We start from the raw sequence: 25,009 nt of genomic DNA on the forward strand, positions 1-25,009 counted from the left end.
TTTCTAGCTACGTCGCTCAGTTGGAGTTTCTTTTAGGGCGTTGAACTCTCTTGGAGCTTGGCAGAGCCCTTGCGCATCTCGGGCTGCTCTTGCCAAAGAGCATCAATAGCCAAAGCATGAGGCTGCCTGGAGTGGCTTTGCAGGTTTGGAAACCGTCTTCCCATCACACAGCGCGACTGCTCCTGCGTGATGCTCGCCTCTTTGTAAATAGGAGAGTAAGAACGACGGTGCTGTTATTTAACTTTGAAATCCCCTTGTTCTTTCTCTTCAAAATAGTTTTTACAACCCAGACTAATAAAACGTAACAGTATTAGTGAACTGCATTTAAGCAAGTTCCCAGTACAGCTGAAACACAATTGGGTCGGTGTAGGCAGTCTTATTGAAATGACTTATATGTTGAAACTGCTCTGTGTGTGCCTTGTTTTGTTTTAGCTTGTTTTTTTGGCAGTGCAGTGTGTATATATAGGGCTTATGATATGCTCTTAAGTAGCAAAAAAAAAAAATTCATGGAGTTGCTAACCTAGTATTATTACACCTAGAGGCTTTTATGTGGGAGAAGATACTACGTAAAACTGATTTCAAGCAACTTCCTTTGTAGCTGGCACAAAGTGCTACAGACAGCTGAATTCCTGGTTGAAAAGGTTCAGCAAGATTCATAGCTGTGTACTTTTACAGGTGGGTAGATTTGACTCTGAACTCTGGTGTTGAGCGTTGTAGTCTCCTAGAAATTAGAAAATGGCATTTTCCGTATTGTGTCAGAACATTTGTCGCTCCAGTTTGATATCAAATCTCTGTCAGCAGCTGATGCTTGATGGGTGAAGACAAGTTTTTCACTGAGGTTTGCTTCTTTATGGCAAATGGATTTTTTTCACTGGTGCTCTAATGTATCTGCTTTAGAGATTTGTGGTGCTGTAGCCACACTGGCAGAAGCATCCTTCTTGTGAACAAACCCTAACTCTCATCTGCTCAGGTTATACACCACTGGCTTTGAGACCTGTAGCATTGGGATTCCTCTATGGCAACTCCATATGCATTCCTCGAACTTTGCTTGAACCATATGCATTCCTGAACCTTAACGTGAAGTAATCCAACTGGATGTAGTGTTGCAGCTGGAATTCCTTGCTGTATGAGGAATTCCATTCCATTTGGAATACGCTCATCTCTCCTGTTTACTTGGATGCTCCGGATGAGTGTGGTGGCTGAGCTGTCCATGGTGATGCCTTTCCTTCCTTCTCAGAAGAGAGCCCATCACTTCAGGGTGGCCTCACATCTTTTTGCCAATGTCGTTTGCTTTTAGCTTGCTTCATTTAATATCTCGAATCTACTTTCTCAAATAGATCACCCGTTTAGTAGATTAAATACTATATGGGTTGATCCTGAAACAAAAGGTGCAAATAGGGAAAATCTGGTTCATGCAAGTACAGAGGATATACAGAGCCAAATTTATCCTTTTAATCAGTGGTGAAGGAGAGGTCTTTTTTGGAGAGGTGCATGGATTTCCTCAGAAAGAGAAGAGTATTGGGACTTAGAATTTATTTTCCTAGTGGTGTTTGTTTTTCTTTTTGCTTCTTTAAACCTGTGTATTGTAGCAACTGTCTTACTGGTTTAGAAAGGATGCCTGCAGCTTGCTTAGCTTAAATCTGTACTTGGAGCTATCAAATGAGTGCTGCAGAGTGATGGGAGGTTTTATGTACTCTGAGATGAATGTGTAGTCCCTTCATAATTCAGTCCCAGCGAATCAGGCACCTCTTTGTACTTCCATGTTAATTTGACACTAGCTCTGTATCCATGTTCTTGCTGTGCTCTTCAGATAAATAAAACCTTCTTTTAAGCCTCCTCAACTGTAGTATCTTTTCAGGCAATCTGAAAGGCAGTGATTTTACGTGGACCTGTTTTTTCTGCATTTAGGGTGAGATGGGTTTTAGTAAATTAGGAGAGAAATTAATTAAAATTTCCTTTTTTTTCCTGATTTTTTCCGTCTTGGTTACACAAGTCTGTTTTACACTACTGCCATTGCTAACAGTGTCAGATACATCCAACATACCATGACATCAGCCCTAGCTGTGGAGACTTGGGTTCCTGAAGGTACTGTGGGCAGTTAGGTTTTTCTGAGCCTGTGGACTTTTAATGGTAATTTTGTGCCTTTGAGAATCTCTGCTTTGATTTTTTTTTTGTCCCAGTGTTTCCCTCTTTCCCTTTCTAACTATTTTGACCATAAGCTGCTTGTTTTGACTAGTTGCCTGCTTTATAATGCATTGTTGAAAGAGTTGTGTGTTTTTTTTTTTTTTAAAGTAAGGCATTTCTCCTTGAGTTGTATTACTCATTATGTGTTTGGAAGCTGCTAATGTGAATTGAAACTGAATGTATTGGACTTTTCCAACTATATGGGTGTACAGTGAAGGACTAGTTTAATATTTCCTTTAAACACTTACTGAATTGATTATATCTGGTGTTCAGACACTTGCTTTCGGGGTTATTTACCACAGTAGGGCTTGTCTTAATAATATCTTTTCCAGGACAACTCAAAACATCTGCTTCAGGTTATCTGACTAGCTGGCTGAGAGCTCTTGTCTTTATGTGAAGAAATATTTCAGCGATGTGTTAAATGAGTCATAATAATCTGTACTGGTGCTAGCTTGGATTTAGACTGAGTTTCTGAACACTAGTACATTTCTGTCGGTTGTCAAAAGAGCATCAGAGATGTAAACTGTTATGAATTCAGTTTTGCAGCACAGTATGAGAATATGTAATAAATTCCTGTTTCTGTTAATATCCCGTTGCACAATTGAAAAACAAAGGTTTCAGTAACGTTGGGAACTTAAACAGTCTGGAATGATCAGGACGGCATGTTTCAGAATAGTGCTTAGAGGATTAATTAAGATCATCATTGCTAAAGACAATAAGATGTTTTCATATTTCTCTAACAAGATACTGCTGCTTGCTAATGGAAAACACTTAAACACGGTCAGGCTTTATATTGGATTTTGTAATAGTGGTTTAGTACAGAGCCTTGTGAATGTAGGTCATCGGGCTTTCTTATTAGAGCGTTTGCCAGGCAGCTAAAAACCAATTGAGTTCTCGTTCTTGCAGCTTTTTTCCTCCACTTCAAAGCTAGCTAGAGGAAGTAATTTTATTACCCAAGTTCTGTTTTTAAAAATTTTATGCAACTTACCTAATTGGCAATGCTTAGAAAGACTTGCCAGTGCAAGTGGTCTAATTAAAAAGCCCCACAACTTTAAGCTAAAGTTTGAACTTCTCATACACTTTGCTTGCTTGCATGCAGCTGGCGGTTATGCTCGTACTGGTGGGGTGTTGGTATCTTGACACAATACAATTTACAAGTGTGTTTAAATCGCCAACTCTTTCTTATCACTTAGTCAAAACTTGTAGGTCTTAAATGCAAGGCAGAGCTCCTCGGAGTAGATAGAAGTCTAAACAAACCCACAGTCAACATCGTTTCAAGGTGATCCACTTGTGAGCTGTGACTGAATGTGTCTGGTTTTGGCTAGTTGAATTGTAGCGGTTAATTCAATTGGAGACCCAAATATATCAGTCAAAATGTGACCTGGGCCCAGCGTTCCTCTGCTCTAAAGGGAGTTTGTTGATAGCCAAATAGAAGCCCTTATTTTGCTTTTTGTTCACTGTCTCTACCTTAGCGAGAGCTGTGGTGAGTAATATTTATTCTGTTCCATGTCGTTGCTAATTACAGTCCCTGTCTTTGTATTTAGCTGAATTCCCAAGTGAGGGCTTCTAGGTGTGAGGGGCAGAAGGGTTTTTATCACACCTCCTCTGTTAGTTTTGCTGAAAGTAGGGTTGGCCTGTCTTCCAGTCTTATGTTCCCCCTCTGATCCCCTTCTTAATCTACTGGGTTTAGGGTTTTTTTTCTTCCTACTGTTACATATTGGTGTGCTCTTCCTGGTGTTCCTGTGCTCTGCTGTTTGCTGCTGTTACGTGCTGCGAAGCGAGGCTGATGGATTTGAAAAAGCTTTCTTGCGGCTGCTATCGGTGTAGCAGAGAGACAAGGCAGAAGGTATCAGACCTTATTAGCAGGTCTGATACTTTAAGACTGGTAATCCCTGATGTTAATTATAAGGCAAAGTTTTTGAGGTGCGAGTGGGTTTGCTACTAGCCGTGGCTACAAAGTACAGGAGAGGAGTCAGTAGGCAGAGGGCTGTTTGCATGCATTGCTCTGGTTCTGAGAAGTAATAAAACAGAAGGGGAACTTGGGGGTTTGCAAACACCCGACTTCTGTGTCCCCACGGTAGGTTTGGGAGTAGAGGAAGATTAGGCCAGAACAGCAGAAGTGATGGAGAGGCGAGCACTGCTGCAGCCGCTCTGTAGCAGGAGGCGGCAGCTGTGGAAGTGCTTCTTTCTCAGTAGTTAGGGGGAAAGGCACAGCTTGCTTGAAGAGAGAAGAATTTTAGATACTAAGTATGAAAGATGTAAAATCCCCCAGTGAATGTCAGAAAACCAGCCAAGACTTCAACGAATTATTCTGTCCCCTGGAATTAGCTTTGTTAGGGCTCATTTTGATGTTGAATTGTAATGCAAGAGTAGTAACTACCTTCAGAATCTGTCTTTGAGTAATGCCTGGCTCTCTGGGTTTTTACATGGTGATTTCTTGCAACTTTTATCAGGTTTCGTTTCATCCTATGGGATGCATATAAGTAGCTTCTTTCATGATTAGCAGAATTTCCTGTTGTGCTTGCATGCATTGCACCGCAGCAGAGCCAGCGTACCCCGAATCGAACTTCTGGTACCTGAAGCGTGGCCAGAGCAGAACCTGGAAGCAGCTCAGTGGCATTGCTGCTCCTGCCCTTCAGGGGTTAACATGGGTGCTCGAGTTTGTTTTGTATTTTGAAATGAAATAAGTGTGTGAGGGGTTCTTGCACTGATAGCGCGAACAAGGAAGTCCTTGAGATGGAAAAGAAACAGATGATGCCTAATGGCAGTCTCGATGAGAAGCTCTACTGATCTTTGCCTGTGTGATCTCCAGGGCTAACCTGGGATGGGAAGAGGCTTGCTAATATTTTGTTCTGTGTAGACTGATAGAAAGTTAAGGCTAGAAGGAGTACTAAGAGACTGGGTTGTCCGCCTTCCTGTCCCAAAACAAAATCTGGTAAACTGAGGCAATTCTTGAAGCATATTTGTCTAGCACACTTTTAATGTTTTCCTGTGACAGAGACTCCAAACACCAGATTCTTTTGGTAAGCCTAGTTGCCAGTCTGTTGCTCGTTCTGCAGTTGTTCTTCCTGTCTAAATACAGTGTCGTGCACGTGTCCATCTCATGCTACAGTTACAAAGAACAGTTTGCTGGTTTCCCAAGACCGTTCGGGTGCCAGGACCCACCAGGTTTTCACCAGTGGTAAGTGTGGGTAGGTTCTTGGCAATGCCACTTGCTTCCTGGCTTTTCACTCTCTGGAAGGGTTTATGGACCATTCAAGATCCTTGCATGGCGGGCTCACACCTTCGTGTTGTACTTCCAGTGGTGGTTTTGTAGAGAACCTCTTGAGTCAGGAGAAATCACAGACCCAATTGGTGAAGTCATTGGTTAGCTGTAGCAAAACTGTAGCAACGGAGTCGCTTAAAAACGTGAGTTCGGGATTAATCTTTAATCTGCATTCTCCAAACTGTGAAATCCTCTGGCATCTTGTGGTTTCCTGTGAAACTTTTAGTTTTGTCTTTGTATTAAAGAGTCAGCCTGCTAATTCTGGATTTGATGAATAGCGTTTTAATGGTGTTTGCTATATGGAACTCCTAAGGAAGTTATTAGTGTTTGATGCCTACCATTTAGATTATTTAGGAATACAATTTTAAGTTTAATGGAAATTGATAGTTGCCTCATTAACTATAGCTAAACAAAATAACATTCATCTTCCTAGTTAATTAAGATTAAAATTGGTTGATCTAACCATTATGTTTAGCTTCTGTTTATTGATTAGTGCTTGACAATTGTCAGCCAGCTCAGTGGGTGGAAATGCAGAATTATCTTTTGGTGGCTGCTTTTGGGACATTCCCTGCTTTTTTGTCCTTTAACTTACTGATTTTTCTTTGTCATGTTTTTATTTGTGTAACTTTTTTTCCTGTGTTGTCTTCTTTCATATACCTCCTCTGCTGTGCTTCCTTGTACCTTTCCCACTATGAGACCAGTTATTTGAGGTACCCAGTGAAATTCTTTGGGAACCAAAGCTAGGAGAAAAATGGGATTAAGTGCCCTTTCTGGTGGAATGATGCTCGGTGTTCTGGGCTGGCTGCAACTGTGTTTTCTTGAGGGAGCATCAGATGTCACTTTGAAATGCTGAAGCCTCCATCGGTTTGTGTTTTGACACTCAAATCTGCATTGCAGAGTGGGCAATACCACAGCAGCTGACGTTTGAAGTGGGTGAGTGCAGCCCTCAGATCTGTATGGAGGGAGGTCAGCTCCAGCCTGGAGCGTGGCTCTCACAGCCCAGCTCTGCCCTCAGATCTCTGTAGGAAGGTAGATGGGGTGATACAAGGGTAGGTGTCAAGCATTGCCTTTGCATGAGTGAGAAGAATTTTACATAAAACTGAGTTAGTGTTCTCCTTCAGTATCTGTATGTTTCATCTGTGCTAATGTTTCTTTAGCAATTTAAATAAAAAGGTTTCTTCTGACTTAAAAGTAACATCTCTTCTTCTGTACACTTTAAAAGAAAACAAATAATCCTGCTTCTAACAGCTGCTTGGTTTGAGTTTGTGCCCAAGTAGCATTTTGCCTTGTGTATGCTAAACTTTGAAAACATGTTACAACTTCTTTTAATCCAGGGGTGGTCAAAATTGCATTTGTGTTTTTCTCTCTGTTGAATTTGTGAAATTATTTGTTACGCTTAAATTACTCTTTACTGATTAAAATACAGTAACATAAATGTACTCTATTAATGAGATCTTGGAAAAATCTTTATGAAAAGTCGGGGGTCTTGCAGGAGTGAGATCCAAGTGCAAAGACTTAATCAGAAGCATCGTCCCCCCTCAATTCTGGTAGTAAGCAGGTTGGTGGGAAATGGTTCAAGGATGCTATAGTATATGAGTGCACATCTGTGTCTTCCTGAGCAATGATGGAGTTGAATGCAATTTTTCTGTTGATGTGACAGCCAAAAAATGGGAAAGATCAAGTTTCATGGTATAGTACCCGACACACGTGCATAATAGAAGCTGGTTGAAGAGCGCCAGTGGTACCTGAGCTGTTAGAAGGTGTGGGGAATGAGAAAACTACTCTTAAAAAGTTAAGTGGCTTCTTATAAATGGGTTGGACTCTTATTTGCTGACTTCTGATAAAACTATTAAACTTAAGGGCTTGATATATGAAATTTCTGTTCAGGTATTTGCTTTACCATGGAAGAAGAAAGCACAGCATCTTGTACAATGTGGGCAAACGCAGCAGTGACTAACATTGGCTGCATTCCTGCCATGTTCGGCTTCAGTTGAGCGGGGGAATGCTATTCAAAGCATGAGCCATTTGCTCCAGTACACGACAGCCACTGCACCAGCTACTGTGCAAAGGATAAAATGGGTTTTCTGTATTCAAGGTCAGAATATTTCTGTATATTGAAGTTTTGTTTTTAAGTGTTCTAGGTGCTTGCTCATCAAGCCTTGTACAAGATGTGAAGAAAAAAATGAAACAGGAGCAAAGGTTTTTTTAGTGTGACCTGCATTTGAATAGTGCTTGTGTGCAGGTTTCCTGTCTCCCTGAATTGTTAGATTCTTGTTTAAGACCATGTTTCTTGTTTAAGACCATGAACTTCCATAGGGCCCTGTAGAGAGCTTCTTCCATGTTCATTTGGTTTTGAAATTAAGAAATGGTGTTAGTTTTTGGAGAGTGGAGTGGTTAAAAATACTGATTTCATAGGTAGGATTTTGTCACCTGTTTGGCATTAAAGACTCTTGCAGTTCCTTGTGTTTTAATTCAGTAAGGTATTCTAAAGACATACTTGGCCTTAAATTGTGTATTTTCATTAGATTTGTTTGGATGCTCACGTGCTGAAAGTTTAAGGATATGCTTAAATACTATTGAATCCTGTACTGAAAAAAAAAGAGATTAACTTTTTTGTTTTCCTGCAAAGTAGGATCATGTGTCGTCTTGTTGAAAGCAAATGGGCTTGCTAACTAATACTGCTGAAATCTGGCAATTCCTACTTCCAATTTAATGGTGACTACAAATTAGCCTTGATTGCTCTGACAGTTCTTGAATTGCTGTTATCGTGTTTCATCTGAATACTCTTCTTGTTGAAACCTGATCTAAAGAAAATACTAATGCAGTTCATGTGAAATTTTGGATTTAAATTTCTCTTCCTCTGTGGAAAACTCTGTAGAGTATTTGTTGGTTTTTAGCTTTTTTTTTTACACCTACAGTTTATTTGGTCAAAGGGAATATAGCTTCTTTCCCTGGTGATCCTTCTTAAGTGAAAACTGTTTTGCATAGGAACAAATATTGGTCCAAACTGACTTGATAGAATGTGTACTTTTCTAATCCTGAGAATACAGTTGGTTGGAAGAGGAGAGGAACTATCTCGCATGCTTAGATTTTTTCTTAGGACCCATGAGCATGTTTCTTAAGTAGAGGGGTTTAATGAAACCTGGACTCCAGTGGGCTTGTCTCCTGTGTCCCTGTACTTCCTCCACTGTAGCACCTTTGCCTGACACCACGGATTTGATAAGGCTGTGTCTTCCCCATGTCCCCTCTGTCTGTCCACAATACATCCTCTGGCATGAGGAACCTGGGAGTCCTGCAAGGTCTCGTGCCAGGGTTCGGTTACCCCAGCTCACCGCTTCCCTCCGTCGCCAGCTGGGAAGCCACCCCGCCGCAGTGACAGTGCGAGGCACGGATGCGCTGGCGGGCTTCACCTGCTGAACAGCGCAAACCACGTGGGGGTTTCCCGCCCTCTGAAGTTCAAGGCGGTCATCATTTCCTTGCCTTATGCTGGCTCTGGGCTTTCTAAAACTTGCGCTGCACACTGTATTTTTCTGGTCTTGGCTTCATTCTCAAGCTTGCTTAAAATTGGTTAGTGAATTTAATTGTGAGGTGCGATTGGCACTTTCACTGAGCCACTTACTGCTCGGGCTTTCTTTAGGGAAAGGGTCAAAAATTTGGTGCTGCACAGGTTTAGGTCACTTGCCACTGTTGTACTAAAACACTTAAGTCCCACCTAAGACTGTACAAAGCATGTGAAGTCCTAAACAAGGTTGTTAGTATAGAGGAACTGTAGGCTTTAATTTTGAGCCATATTAAAGGGTTCTCAAGTACCCATGGCTTTGGTTTTGTTTGTACTGAGTACTCTTTGTGCCAGTGATGTATTTTGCTTTTCCCTTCTGCCTATTTACTTACTATCATAATATAACAGTTTCTTGGGCGGGGGGGAAGCAAGCCTGTTGCTTAGCTGGTATCCTCACTGCTATGAGAAGAAACTGTTCTTCAGTCTGGAATGCTGCATTGCCTCACTCGCAGTATTCTTTCACCTTAGTTCAAGTAGTAAGTTTTGTTTTCTGTTTGGTTTTAGCAGTACTGAGGAATGGGGATTTTTTTTTTTTTTCTGTTTCAGTCTTAGGAATAAGTGTCCACATTCATAAAGCATAAAGTCTGTATTTTCTAAGTCTTAGGAAGTCATAGTCAGGGTTCCCATTCTGGAAGCTCTGATGTTGCTTTGACTGAATGCTGGCTCTCTTGCACTGCCTTAGCTTTTTTTTGTTTTGATTTTTCTTTTTTTTTTTTAATCCTTACTGGCATTGAGTCTGCCCTCCAGACAAAGAGCAGACAATGAATTGGCAGTGAATGACACTTGTAAGCAAGGAGAAACTGGGTCAGTTCCAAGCTCATGCAGAGTGTAGGTATAATATCGATGAGATGGGATGAGGGGAAGGAGACTGCCAGTGTTCCTTACTGTGCTGTAAAATCTTTTGATGGATGTTGGGGCCATCTAGCATAACTTACTATGACAGAACACTGAGTAATACAGAATGTTCATTAGAGTTATTCATTAAAGCTTTTCAGTTTTCAGCTGGAGTGCTGTCGTAATTTTAATTACTTCATGAAACTGCATGCTGAGGTCATGCAGAAAATGCTGATGCCTCTAACATATATTATTTATTTTTTGAACTGATGTGTTCCTACCAAATGGGATTGTAACTACAGAATCTCTAATTTTCAGGAGCTGGAATTAAGTTTGAGAATAGGTGTGGGTTGTTTGGCTCTGTGCATAGCCCAGGGCCCTCTTGGTTTCCTGGGCTCTGTGCCGTTGTGCTTTCATACCCTCCTGCGCACACTCGGGCCATGACGAACAAAAGCTACCTGACCTAAGGATCATGCGTAGGCACATTTTCAGTAGCACAGGTGAACGGCTGAGCATTGTATCTGGTGTGGAACTGAATGTGAAAATAGAGTGCTCTGTTCTTCTGTAGGCTTTTAATTTGAACAGTAAACAGAACCTATTTTATTGAGAAACTTTAACAAACTTAGCCTATGGAATGGATGATTGTCTGATGGTGACTTGTGAGCTTGACAAATAGTTTTCTTCTCTGAAAATAAGGTGGTGTTATCATAGTCTGCTTTTCTCCTACTGTGGCTTTGTTATAAAGTACTGTATGTGCTCACTCTGCTACACTGAATGCAGCGATTGGTGGGGTAAAGATAAATCTAAAAATATGTAATGGAAGTAAGATTCACCAAGTTACATAAAGAAACCTTCTCAGAGATGAATGAATCATGAAAATTTCTCTGCAATCTGGAGCTGAGGGGAAATACCACTTAGGTATGGCTTCACTTGCCTGAAAGCAGAGCCTTTGTGTGGGATCAGTGATGCCTCAGAGACAAGCTAAAACCAAGAAAACCCTGTTCAAAGGCTGCGTGAGAACATCCTCAAGTTTGTAGTCAGCTTCTCTGTCATTGAAAACGCCTTGTTCAGCAGTGGACTTCTGGCCACCAGGAGCAGAGGCCGGGCAGGACTGCCGTGCTGTGTACAAGCGGGCAGGTTGTCAGCCGTTTTGTGAGGTATGGTACCTGCTCTGGTGACCCTCAGCAGTGGACTCGAGACAAGGCCAAGTTATGAAAACTGCTTTTCAAGTGCAGAGGACTAGCTTATGGACAGTTTTTTCACATCTCTGCTGAGGATTAAATTCAGAGAACCATTGCGGTATTGTTGTATTTGGAATATTAAGAATATTTAAAAATTTCTGTTACTTCAGTAAATAGGAGTCTGGAGAAATATTGGTTATGCTATGCTTCCTCTTGAGCGTAAATATTAGATATGGAGCGGTATGTGTGTTTGATGGTTAGGGCATGGTGTTCCTTTGTTGCTGTTTTGTTTCTGATGCTTGTTTGCAGGCATTTATTAAGCACTGATAGAGTAAAATCTCCAGGAGCCAAGGAGTTAGGGGGTTAGGCTTCTTGCCGGAGATGCTAGGATCTGATCATGCCTGTACAGTTTAGCATGGGGCAGGATATGTAGAAACAGTGATTTAAGAAAAAAACCAAATTTTAATCTTAGTAAACTTATTCTTAAATGTGTTAAAATATGAGATGATAGTGCAACATGTAGGTACAGGTCTTAACTTAAGTATGTAAGTTTAGTATTATAAAATATAAGAAAGACCTGTTGGACAAGTTTAAATTCTGAATAAGAAGAGTTACTGGTCTAAGCACCTGTAGTTAGAGTTTTTGTTAATGCTTAATTGGCTTTTGATAGCTGTAATTGCCTCTCCTCTTGAAATTTGAACAGAATATTTTCTTACAGGTTGGTTCCTCTGGTTTGGGACAATGAGTGACTTACACTGAGAAAGCAGGAAGGTTTTTTTGTCTTCTGTTTTCCTTCAGTCTATAAATAAAAATGATGCCAGAGGATCTACCAGATCAAGTCTTGAGAAGTGTGACCAAAATAAGTGAAGTACATGTGAGGTACTCACAAAACTGCCATTGTTTGTTAAAAGCTTACGTATAAAACCAAACCATGTACTTCAAGCTTATCTTTTCCAATACATGTGTTTCAGTTAGAGTAATAGCTTATAATTGAAATAACATTAAATGCTGGGTTTGTGCATTTAATCAAATTTCAATTTCCACACAAATGAAGCTCAGCAGACAAGAACAAACAATTAGTGTAGCAAATAAAAAGTGGCATTTCTTTGTATTAAAAACTAAAATAGATTCAAATCTGTACTAGCTATGTAAATGCTAAAACTTAACATGCATCCGTAGTCTTAGTTACCAAAAGAATATCTTAATGTATCAGACTTTACTGACTGGTGAATCTCTTAATTAAAGAGAAATTAAGTCATTGCAACTACAAGAACCCGAACTTTAATAATCAGCGATTGCAGTCACTGAGTGTAATCTTTGTATCAAAGCACACTCCTGAATTGAGACTGATATTTTTAGAGGCTTTAGTTTAGAGCTCTGGCCCCTCATCTGTATTATTTCATGCCTTTACCCACCTCTTAAATTTGTGAAATGACAAGGCATTGAGTTTTTTGTACCACTAGCAGTTTATGTATCAGAGTTAGGAACGCATGGTTTATAAGTAAGGGGAATCTTCTGTCTGTCAGGGATACGTTTCTACCTTAGAAGAGATTGGTCTTTCTAGTCTTCCTTTTTCCACTGTTTCCTGTAATGGTGAACTTCAGTGTCTTGGAAATACAAGGCTGAAATTTAGATTTTTGAAAACTTTGATGTGTTCACCTGATGCTTTACAGGAGGTCTTTATTATATGTTCCTGAGACAGGGCCTCTGGCATTTTTATTGGTTGTAGCATTTCTTCAGGCTGAATTCCTTTTATATCTCTGTCTTGAATTGAGGGAGGATAAATAATCCTGTGAGCAGTATCAAAGCATTCTCATTCACCCACCAGCTTATCTTCGCAGAACTGTTTTGATGAGTAAATAGTGCTTGTAGACTAGAGAGGTGCTTTTTTAAGATTCATGGGCAGTTGGCTTCTGTCACTTGGCAGAAGTTTTTACAGCTTGCTGGTTTTTGCCCATTCCTGAGAGCTGTTTCCACCCCTGCTGCTTCTCTTACCCCTGTGGTGGTGTGACCTGGTACAGCTCCTTGTGAGTCAGAGCTGTGACTCTGGCCAGGAATCAGAGCTTTTCTTACGGTATGGAGGTGCAGGTCCCAGCTCTGTTCACGGGGCAGCTTTGGGTAGCACAGGGCTGAAACAAACTGTTCTGCCTCTGAGATGTGTGTAATCCCAGTGTGTCAGAAAACGTCTCCTATTAGAGCTACTATTTAAACAAATGAATTAAACACATTAGTAGATGTTCTAGCTTCATTGGCAGACAACTATTATGAGGCCCCAATTCCACATTAATTGATACTGGATCTGTACAATTGTATTTATGCTGAATCAGTCGGAGCGTGCGATCTTTCTGGTTGCGGGGGGACAAACCATAGCTGATCTGACTTAAAATTAATGTGGGCAGACAATAGCTTCATTTGATCTGAAGCTTGCTGTTTCAAAGCCCACTCATCAAATTAATTCAGAAAACTGAACTAGCAAGGTGAACTTGTATTGAATCAACACTTTGTCTCATGTGCCTATTACAGTCTTGATTTGATATTGGAAGCTCTAAAATGAGATTTAATGTGTTGAAAAGTAGTCTCAGATACTGGATATAGATCCTCTCTGCCTTTCTTTCAAATAAAACAATTATTTTGAGTAACTAATTATCCCTTATCTCTTGCATAAAAAAGGGGAAGATGAATAAGAAATTAGTTCTGGTTTGAATGCAAGCAGGAGGTGTCCTAGTCCAAATGCACCTCTGAAAGACTTAAAATGAAGCAGAACATACGGGTTGCAGGTAGTGTAACGCCCAGGGCAGCACGCTGACCAAGTGTGCATCTGCTGCAGGAAGGGTGCACTGTGACTTCCCAGCGCTCGGGCTCCAGAAGGAAAACACTCTCAATTACACGGAAAGCTTACATGAGATGGTTAAACCTGAAAGGGCTTCCTGGATCGTCTTACAATGGCAAAAAGGTGTTTGTTTTATGAAACATGTGAAGCTGGCTGGAAATTAAAGCAGGGTGGGTGTTTTATTCATCTGTCATGAAGACCTTCCTATGGATAATGCTTGTTGTAAATGTCTATTTTGAGTACTTAGCAGAAAAATCTGGAAGTTAGTGTGCTGTAAAGAAAATTTAAAGAGCTGGTTGAGCCCTATGTTGAAATACATGATGAGTGCTGTGCAACACCTGGCATTCAACATGTAATTGGGAAAATCTTTGGAACAAAAGCTTTCTGCAAGAGTGTAAGCAACCACCTAGAGAACTCATTTTTTTCCTGTATGAAATCTAGATTTTTCTGTTAGTCAAAAATCTTGTCTGTTTTGTCACTGACTGACTTAGAAAAATAGTATTTGGCAGCTAAAGGAGACGAAGACTTCTTGTTTGTATGACACTGTTTAAATTTATTTATAATCTTGCCTGTTACTTCTGGTGTCTGATTAATTAAGTTTCCAACTGTTTTGTAAGTTTTCTTTTACATTTCAAATTACAGGTCCACGACTAGCTTTGGCAAGACTTCTTTCAGGTGAGTGACTCATGGGCAGGTTATATTATCTGCTAAGGTGTCCCAACAAATTGGTATTGGGTTTTTTGGCCTTCACTTGACAGGAAGTTTTATCCTGGGCTATATATTAAGCTTGTGGAACTGATACATGGTCTGAACTTGATTTCAATTTTTCTTCTCTTTTTATATACAGTTAAGGAATTTCTTGCTCCCTCTGGCCAATTTGTAGCTCTTAATAAACTGTTGCTTCAGAGAGAGAAAAGGTGAAGTGTTACCAGAGAATGCATTGTTAATAACTGTTGGTATTTCCGAAAGACAAATGTTCGTTCGGGTAGGAGTGTGCTGGTGAACCGTCAGGTGGCTTGCGTTTTAGGGAAGAAACATGGTGGTGTCATGAAAGCATGGAAGTGCAGTCAGGACAGCTGACTTCTGCTTGTAGGCTCATCTCATCTGTAGCCTTTGGCAAGCTATGTAATTTTTCTGTACTTTGTTGTAACCACTGGCAGAAGGATGCAGTGGTTGGCAAGACTGTTGAGGGTTAACATTGTAGAAGTGCTTTGAGATGATAAAGTGAAGAGACTGTATAATGACACTTTGCTGCTTGAAGTGTTTTCATGTTCTCGCACTGCTAGAACTTCGTGATGTTTTTTAAGTTTATGTATAGTGCAAAAACTACAATTGCTGCTATTTCCAGTGTTTGATATGCCTCCCTTCTTCCCAGTGAATGCCAGATGAATATAATTGCTCTAAAATGAGATTTCAGTCTACTAAATTTTGTGCTGTAGCATAGCAAAGACTGCATCCGATCCTTAAAAGAAAATAAGCCTTTTATGTTAGAATTTCATATGTGAATCATAATACTGCTGATGTAACTTGTTGCATCGTATATGGGCGCTGGAGGTGGTTGCATTTCCATTTTTTCACTTCTAGGCAGTTGTTGATGCCGTTAGCTGATGTTGTACTGGTGCCTCTGCTGCAGCAGCTGCTTGCTTGTAGCTGAACTTGTGCCATTACATGTTTTCTGACAATATTGAAAATACAAAATATTTCTGCTTTAACAGCTGGTGGAAAATATGTGGTTTTAGTGCTGCTAGGAGGTGATAGTTTAAGGTACTTTTCTTTCTCATCCTTTCTTGCTGTGAGTTACCATTGATAGCTATGAACAGTGTGGGATATCTGACTTTAGGGATAGAAGTGGGACTGGTATTTTTGAAACTTTGCTATTCTTCTGAAGAACTGGAAATCTTGTATGGGTGAAGAGACAGTTTTTAGTTACCATGCTTCTCAAAGGTACAAAGTCTGAGTGTGTGTTAAGTAATCACATTTCAGGAAAGATGGATGATTACATTGTTGTACTCTTGTTTGCTAGGGCTCATATGTCTTCAGAGCTGCACGTGAATCCTGTTCTGCTGCTGGCAGCATGACTTGCCTTTTCCGTGGTAAAGAGGCAGGCTTGAAATGTGTTCATTTTTCTGCTGTTTTGACTTAAAAATAGGCTACTGAAATGAAATGCTTGGTAGGGTTGTGGAGACTAGTACCTATCCTGTGCATCCTTGCCTCTCCCAAATTTCTCTGTTCCTTGGCTGAGTATCCCCCAGGTTCATTATAGGCTTCCGTTTATTTTCATGCCTGTATTTTACCTCTGAAGGCGACTGCGGTGGCTAGCTGATGTGCTCTGCTTTGGGAGTGTCGAGCCCGGCGTGCAGGGCTGTGTGGGGCACACGGGGGCTGAGGGGAGGGTGTCGGCAGGCGGCCCACTGCCATGTCTTGTCCAGATGACAGCCCACTGCTATGCGTATGGTGGGGCCTTAGTGGGCATCTGTACTCCGTCAACGGCAAGGTGTTTCCGAAAGACCTGATCCTAAGCATTGGTTCTCAAGGAGGCCATCGGGTATGTCCAAACCCACCCTGAGCACAAGTGAGAGATGCGGTTAGATTTTCTCAGGTGATTGCATCTTGTTTCTCTTTGTGCTGAACTGCAATAGGCAGCATGTAGAAGCAAAACAATTCAGATGAGACTCTTCAAGAAACTGCATGATGATTTAGGTAGTTCAGTAACGTGTGGGGATACAGGCCCTGGGTTAGGATGGCTCAGGAGGTGTTATTGGCAGTGTTTGCAGAATATGGAGATTTTCATTTTGCAGCATTTCTTTTAGTGTCACTTTTTTCCCCTCCACAGTAGAATTGCGTAGCAGTTCGTGTTCCTTGGTCTGAAATAATTAGTGCATCTGACATAGCGTGGTTTCCATTGGGAACAATTGTTCAGCTGGTTTGAGTGGTGTTTTAATAGAAATGTTTTGTACTCTTCCACGTAGCCACATTCTTCAGGGAGGAGTGTCTGTAATACAGGAAGTAATGACATTACAGCATGTAACTGGCATTTTTTTAATGCCCATAATATTGGGAAGGAGTCATCCTTTTATCTGAACCAGTCATATGTAATTGTATGTAAAATAGTAATAGCATGTATGAAATTGAGGAGAGAGAAAAGTATTCTTTACTGTTTTTCCCAGGTGCACGTTGGCTTGTAGTGCTTTCCTGGAGGATGCCTGTGAAACCAGAGGGCTGCAGAATAACTTTCTTCGCAGGCTGTGTGCATGACTTCCATTAAAATCAAGCAGTAAAAAAATTAGAAGTTTATGTAAAGTATTGAATTTTGAATTGAAATTTGCCATAACTGCAGGTGGGTGCAACGGAAACGTGGAGCTGGGCTGAGGATAGTCTTTCACGTGTTAAAATATCTACCGCAGGCTCCAGTGTAAATTCCATACTTGAAACTGATGATAGACTTTCTAAGAAACCTTCCGCTGTTTGCTGACGTGCAAAAGTGGTGAAAAAGGCTGCAGTGATTTTACTGAAGTGTTAATGCTTTTCTGTGAACTTGAAATGTGAATAGTTTTAATTTCAGCTTGAGGTTTTGTGTTTGTTTTGTGTCGTCCCCCTCCCAAATTAAAGGTATATTTAAAATTTTCTCTCTGGCTACACTGGGCAAGTGAAGCTTACCCTTTTATTCCCCCACCCGCTTCCCTCTTTGGGCTAAATAACTTACTTCAGTTTTTGTTCTGGGGGGCAGGGGGGGAATCATTACGACATAAGCTGGTAGATTTTTTTTTTTCTTCATTTCCCCTGTGCTCATTCACTGTTAGCTGTTTGGACTGAGTAAAACTACATGGGTGAGAACACTCTTGTCTTGCTGTAAGGTCTGTCGTTGCCATCAGTAGTCTGGCAGGTCTGCGTGAGTTCTTAGCCATTTTGTGACCTGAATGTTTGCTCTGAGTAGGTGGTTGCTAAGAGGATGTGCCCGCTTTTATTTTTCTAGGAGAGCAGGTCTGTGCTTTGAAGAGAAACCAGTACTAGAACTGGATTTTAGTCTAACATCAAATTAGAAGCCTGTTATCAATATCCTATGCCAATTACTAGATGTACGGGTACAGCTTTTATTGAGAGTGCATGATGACTGGTTTTATTACGCCTGGTCATATTGTCTGAACACTTAAATGTGACCTCTGTCTTGATGTAGTTTAGATGTGTTTCAAGAAGGTAACAACTGCAATTACAGCTCTTTTCTTGGGTTGTAAACTGTGGATGAGAGAATACATATCTGTATTTTAAATTTTCTTTTAGAGGTTTCTCCCTGCAAAACAGTTACCTACCTGATTCTTTCAAAATCAAGGATGAGTGGGTTTTACTTTAAAACACTTTTTTTTTTTTTAAAAGGTGCCCGTTCTCTAGGCATAGTTTACCTGGGATTATTGTAGCACACTGAGGGGAAAATGTGCTAAATTGTTCAGAAACATTGGTTGGAAAATTGACAGCCACCACCCAGAAGAAAGATGGATGGTGATGGCCTGGTGTGAAGGTGAACCCGTGGATGCTGATGGTGACTTGCAGACCTGCCTTCTGTAAACAAGCGCTGATGGTGACTTGCAGACCTGCCTTCTGTAAACAAGCTTAGAATTGTTCACTTGTCTAGACAGATATTCTGCCCCCCCCCCCCCGCAAAACGTTTTGAGGGACACAAAATGAAGCTGAATTATTAGGTTCTGGCATTTGATAGATGGAATTGATATAAAAAAGCTTTGAAAAAAATTATACTTCTTATAATGCTAATTAGGTCTGACAGAATAATGATGGCAAGTAGGCAGTACTCTTGCAGAAGCAGGAACTACATGTTTGCAGATACTGACAGTTTCTTGTAAAGGTTGTGTATGTATGGAGAAATTCTACAAAAGAGCTTAAGCTAGAAAGTGAAAACAGATTAATGGATATAGAAATTGTTTTACAAATAGTTCTATGAAATGGCTCTGAATCAGGCTGGACATTTGCGCAAGTCTAGCGGGTCCTGGCATACTTAGTGACTGCAAGGGAAATAGGATTCTGAATTTATTGGGTAATCTAGCACTTAACTACCTTAGCCTATTTTTGTTGAACTTTGGTTCTGAGAAGTGAACAAGTAGTCCTCAATGCCCCACATGAAGTAAATGGGTAATGCTATGGTGATAGCTGCTCACATGGTATCTTTATCAGGAAGTTTTTACTATGGATGTCTGAGAGAATTATTTCCTAAGCACTGGAAGCTGGCACTCCAGTCTATAAAAACCACAAACATGCAGTTTAAAACATGGAAGTGATTTGAAATTAAGTGGTTTTTAACAGGCTGAATTATCCGGAGGTTTTGTCCATTACGCTTCAGTGATACGTTATGTGACGGATGATTAATATAGGTATAGACTTGCAAGAATAACACTTCGAACAAAGCACAACTTTCTTCTTCTTTCCTAGAGCTCCGCTGCATCCCAGGGCAGTTTGCGTGTCGGAGTGGTACCATCCAGTGCATCCCTTCAAATTGGCAGTGTGATGGATGGCCCACCTGCGAGGATGAGAGTGATGAAGTTGACTGTCCAGGTAAGTAAAGCTGAGAATACTGCTTATCCCAGTGTCTGCTTGTTTTGTAGCAGTACTTTGACTCTTTAAGATCACTTGCTTATTTTTATTTGAAAGTGGAGATTGTTTGGTAGAACTGTACCCATTATTAACAAATTTTGAGTTGGCTTCTCTTCATTTTGTGCAGCTAATGCTACAAGCGGTTTTTTGCTTGTCTGAATTATCCTTCCATTCTTACAGTCTGAGTAGGTATCCTGGAGATGAGGAGAGTTTGTAGTCTAAAAAGAGACTTTAACGACAAGGAAAAAATCATGTTGCAATTACACCAAAATGATACATAGGCCTGTGGTTAACATCGGAATTACTGTGTTGGTTGTATGAGTATATCGCGCAAACTGTGCTGGGTGACACTGTTGGACTTAGGTAGAGACCTTGTTTTATTGCTCCCTGTTGTGATTATGCTTCTTGTGCTTAAGTGGAGAACTTTGTTCTGCCAAACAAGCTGGTATATTTGCTCTTCATAAACTCTTGTGATCTTATGCTTTGAGGAGCCTATCACTAGCAGTGGTTCTCTGCTAAAGCTACTGGATACTGAGCTGTCTTTAAAAAACAAGCAAATAAAAATTTTTGATTGTGAATATATAATCACGATTTTGAACATTTTCATTTGTTCTTGGCGAACAGGCCAGTGCAACTCTCTTTCTGTGTGTCTTAAGTGAAGGGACCTGTAATTTCTTTTTGCGAAGAACAATGAAGCAGGAATCTGAAAGCATGAATTCAACTGTGGCATAATTCAAAACTTTTGTCTCTACAGTATGACTAAGTTACATTCAAAAACTATTTTCAGAAGTTCTTTGCTATTTAATTTGCTTGGGAGAGAATCACGTTAACTTTGTGGCATTGTCATCACAGCATTCAGTCTGTTCTGAGCTTTGAACTATTTTAGAGAGGTGCTACAAAATAGTAACATTGGTATTTTACAGCAACAAGCTCTTCTAAATATTCATATTTTCTAGTGGAATTAGAGAAGTAAATCTAACACTCAAACTTTGAAACTGCACTATAGTTAGCCGTCTCCCCAGTGTGTGCTACGCACAAATAATTAAAAGAATGTATTCAGTGCTCTTTTAGAAAGCTTTTGGCTAGTTTGTGTGAGTGTATATATTTGCAGCACGGGGGAAAAAACTGTTGGTAGTTTCTTCTGACATTGAAAATTAAGCTGTGCCATTGATATTCTGTTTAAGGATATTCTTTATGATGTGGATGTCCTGAAGAAAGATGCTTTTATAGTTGTGCTGTTATTCTTTGTCCTTTTTAGCTAACTTTGGCCAAGTGTGGAAAAACTATGGACCTAATAAAATTCTGGAGGTTAACGGAAGTCAATGGCTAGGGGAAAGCAGAGTCATGTTAATGTTTGGATTTACTCAAAAAGCACTGAAGGCTTCACTTGTGGGAATATTGGAACATCCACATTAGTAGAAAACAGTATTTTTACCTTCTCTTGTTGCCTAGTGTGTTAGTCAGCAATTGTTGAATGAAGTTGTTGCATGGAGGATGCGACAGGATGATGTTGACTCAAGGACTGGAGTCACAAAGAATATTTGGTATATGGCTAGGAAGAGGATTTTATGAAAGTAACATTTCTCAGTGGATAGACTCTGCTTTTGTGTTTGGGGTGTATGTCTTGCTGGACTGTCTGGCCTGACATGATGAGAAGAACTTTAAGTTAAGAAATGAAAGGAGATGTGTGGGAGAGACTTGATTCATCGCCATGTCTGTATGCAGGAAGAGGAGAATAACCTGAACAGGAAATACCTGAAGAGTACTAGAGGGGAAGATGATGGACAGCATAGGGAAGGAAAGTATTCCACTTGATGAGAAGAGTAATTGGATAAGTAATTGGTGAAAAGGCTGTGCTCAGTAAAACAGCCAGAAAGCTGGGTGTGGCGTTTATGAAAGAACCGAGATATTTGCACAGTAATGCACGGAGTATAGCCAGCAAACCAGAGGAACAAGAACTACTGGTGTAGGATGTAAAAACTCTATTATACCTGTAACAAAAAATTGGTGGGATAGCATTGTGACCTGAAATGGGTGTTGAAGGGCATGTGTTACTCAGAACTGTCAAGAATAAAGACAGGTTGGTGTGCTGGTGTGCATGTGAATTGCATGCTGTAGTATAAAAAGGAATAGCATGAATGAAAGTAAAACTGAGGCCAGAATAAGTTTGGAAGAGCACGGTTTTCTTATGTTGGGGAAAGCAATACATATGTGACCAGTCACAGGAGAGACTGAGTCCTGGGACGTTGATTGGGGAGCTAATGCTACTAATAATAGTAGCACATTGACATACTCAGGAGTGCTAACTTTCTTCTTTGGCCACTGAATTAACAAGAAATGATGTAGCTTTAAGTTTAGAAAATACCTTTGGATTTAGATGAGCAATTGTGAGATGATTCAGCTAAGTTTAAATACTTTTTAATTAAGGTTCTTAATTTCAATAAAGGCAGACTGAACACTAAAAGAACTAGTTAGTGAAGCCACCTGGACTTGTGAAACTTGGAGAATTAAAATATCTGTAAATTAAAAGGTATGAAATCTCTCTGAAGCATATGAAGAGAAAGCTTGCAAGAAAGGGCTCTGAATCTGGTTGGGAAGCTTGTTGCTTTTCAGCCTTTGAGCTACTAATGGCACGCTCCAATGTGGGCAACTTGGAAAAGATCAATGGCAGTGAATTAGGCTTTTGTGGTGGTGATGAAGGTGTGTTCCAATGACAGCTTAGTCATGTTGGTATTTTCAGAGGTTTATTACAAAGCCATTGTAAGTTATTTGGCATTGTTGGTTTAGTTCACCTTTTTTAGGCGTGATTTCATTCCTGTTAGTGACAAATCTCCTATTAAAATAAGAGGATCATTAATTAATAAATGTTTGGTAATCATGTGTTGTCTGAAGTACAAGAAAGACCCCAAACCCTAAGACTTTTTTGTTAGAATAATTTCTTCTGGCATTTTTTTCAGAACACAATTAGGTCAGACATTAATTCATTGACAATCTGAATAAGTGTATGAAATGCCTACTTTTGCTAGACCATATATTTCTCTGAAGATAGTCATCATAGCTGTTTTTATTCTTACTGCCTCTCTTCAGAATGACCATTTTCCTTTAAAACATGGAATTCCTTTCAGTCCCAAACTTGTGATGTGTAAAGTGCTATTCCCCCTGCCCTTCCCACTAGGCATGCAAATGTTAGTGGAATCTGCAGCAGTGATTACCCGCAATTCATCTCTCTGGTAACTAAAACTGTTGGCTGCTTGCTCTTGTGAGCATACTAAAAATTGTTTGGTTTATGTAGCACATGCCTGTAACTCTCTTCTACTTAAGCAGTGGAGACTCATGAAATTCAGGTACTGTTCCATATCAACAGTAACTGATCCTAAAAATAGTTTGTCCCAAAGTGGTGTGTTCTGTGAAATAGTAGAAACAGGCATTAATATCTTAAACAGGGACTTTTACAAATGGGAATTTATTGTTTCTACTCACTTCCTCTTACATTTCTATACAAGTAATCAAAGTAATGTAACTTTTCCACCTTTATAAAAGTTCTGTATTTAAACCCCTAAGAAGGAAGGGCTCTGCAGTTTGCCTTTTACTCATTGTTGGATTTCCAGCTTTGCTTCTACCAGAATATCAGATCAGCTTCTCCAAATATCCTACCTTCTTTGCAGGCCTTTTGGTCAAAACTCGTTTTCAGCAGGACAAGTGGAGCAGGGTTTAGTATAGCTCTGGCTGTCTACCTGTGTTTTGTTCTTATGCTACAGGCTCAATGTTTGTTTCTGTTAATGTATGAACAGAGAATTGATGTCTTTAAATTCCAGTGCCTTTCATAAATCCTATTCATACCAGCTTGCAATTTTTCAGCTTGCAATTATATTGGTGATCGTTCTGTTTCCTTTGATTCATTTATTTATTTTTTTTAAAAATAGAATTCTTCCCAGGAATAAGTGATCAGATTGTGCCATCAGCTGTCCTTCGGCTTTTCCCAGCATCTGAATTTGAAAACCTTCTGCTTGCCCTGTAGTGCACGCCCTTGCCTAATGCCACATTCTTCCTTTATAAGGTATTTCTCAGTACTGTTTTCTAGACCTGCTTGGTCAGAAACAAGTACACTGGAAAGTTTCAGTGAGATGAATTCTTAGGGGTTTTTCTCCCCCCTGAGCCCACAATCAGCACTGGACAGCTGGCCATCCTGGCGGTGGTGGTGGCCCTGGGGCAGCAGTTGCAAGCAGTGGCTAGCAGTAGTATGAGCTGCCCTGCAGTTCCATGGCAAACAGTACAATTTTACATGTTTTTATGTTGGATTTCATACAGAAACAATCTTGCTAGGAAGCTAACTGTAAATGCTGATCTTGAGCAATGTCATCTTGTATGCTGTTCTTAAGGACTTCCCCAGATACTGTATCAGGAAGAAATGTGCAGATGTGGAGGTCACTTGCCCCAGCACATACACACGATATCATCTTTGAGTCTGCAGTCTCCTTTGTGGAGCTAGCAGAAGGTACGGCCATTAACTGATAAAGCAGCAGCTGCAGCACGCTGTTTTGCAGTGATCATAAACAGCATTGTGTTTTGTTTCGCCAAGGTTATTGTGTTTGGTTGAAGTGACTGTTGACAGTCGTGCACTTTTAGTACATGTCCTTTTTTTAAAGCCAGATAATGATAAAAACGCCTGATCATTTCCACACGTTTTCTGAGCCCTTGTGGAATTCCTGTATGATGCATCCTTTTTACCCTACTTCGTGGTGTTTAAATTATAAGCTCTTTACTGTCAGTCTATTACTTCGAATAGTGCTCAGCACAGCAGGATGCTGTTCTTGGTTGGCATTTATTTCCTAGCATAATACAATTGATAACGCAAAGTGTGGAGCCGCTTGATCTGAGAAGAATCACTCCTCTCTGGGGACTTCTGAACTGTATTTCCAAATCTTAGGCACAAAATTTGATCCTGAAGTTCTCTCACCTCTCAAATTACCAGAGGGAATTAAAAGCTTTCCAAGCTTTTAGTAGGCAATATGCTGGACAGAAAATTTGAGGCTTAGGGGACAAGGCAGCTTTTTATGTAAATTTTGAGAACCTATGTGTTTAAACAGGAGCAACTCAAATCTTGGAACAAATAAGATATGACAAGACCTGGTTGCTTCACCAACAGTTTAATTTTGATGTAATTTGACATAGTACATCCATCCTTGTGAGGGTTTTGGCTTGAGTGACTTGTCGTCTGTGACGCAGTAACTCTGGGAACTAGTTCAACTCCCCAAAATCCAATATTCACCCCTTTAAGTCCTGACCCTACAAAGACCTCTCCATTACAGTCAATGTCTTCTGTCTGCCCGTCCTTTTTTTGGTGTGTGGCAGATCGCAGTTTCTCTTCTAGCTCCTCCGAACACAGTTTTCCATTTGGTGTCGTGTTGGTTCCCCCATGCAGTGCTGCTCGGCACATGTACTTTCTAGCCTGTTCCCGTCTCAGCTGGTGCCAGCACTCACTTTTGTGTGGTCTCAGCTCATGTTCCATTTCCACTACTTGGGTTTTTGCTTCCTTTTACTTGGTCTGAGTGATGGAG

At 40.4% G+C, this 25,009-nt stretch overlaps 1 protein-coding gene across 3 annotated transcripts in view; it reads left to right on the plus strand.

Annotated features, from left to right (window-relative positions):
* The window catches only part of DGCR2 (DiGeorge syndrome critical region gene 2), a 46,892-nt gene that overhangs the window by 1,168 nt on the left and 20,715 nt on the right, over positions 1 to 25,009 (plus strand). For 2 of the 3 annotated variants that reach the window (XM_072879919.1, XM_072879921.1), the window contains exons 2-3: positions 14,496 to 14,528; positions 19,290 to 19,412. In XM_072879919.1, the coding sequence (XP_072736020.1) occupies positions 14,496 to 14,528; positions 19,290 to 19,412 (156 nt within the window). The remainder of the gene's footprint in view (positions 1 to 14,495; positions 14,529 to 19,289; positions 19,413 to 25,009) is intronic. The other variant, XM_072879922.1, reaches the window with a different exon arrangement.

The sequence above is a fragment of the Ciconia boyciana genome, chromosome 15 (genome assembly GCF_034638445.1).
Source record: "Ciconia boyciana chromosome 15, ASM3463844v1, whole genome shotgun sequence".
Taxonomy (NCBI): domain Eukaryota; kingdom Metazoa; phylum Chordata; class Aves; order Ciconiiformes; family Ciconiidae; genus Ciconia; species Ciconia boyciana.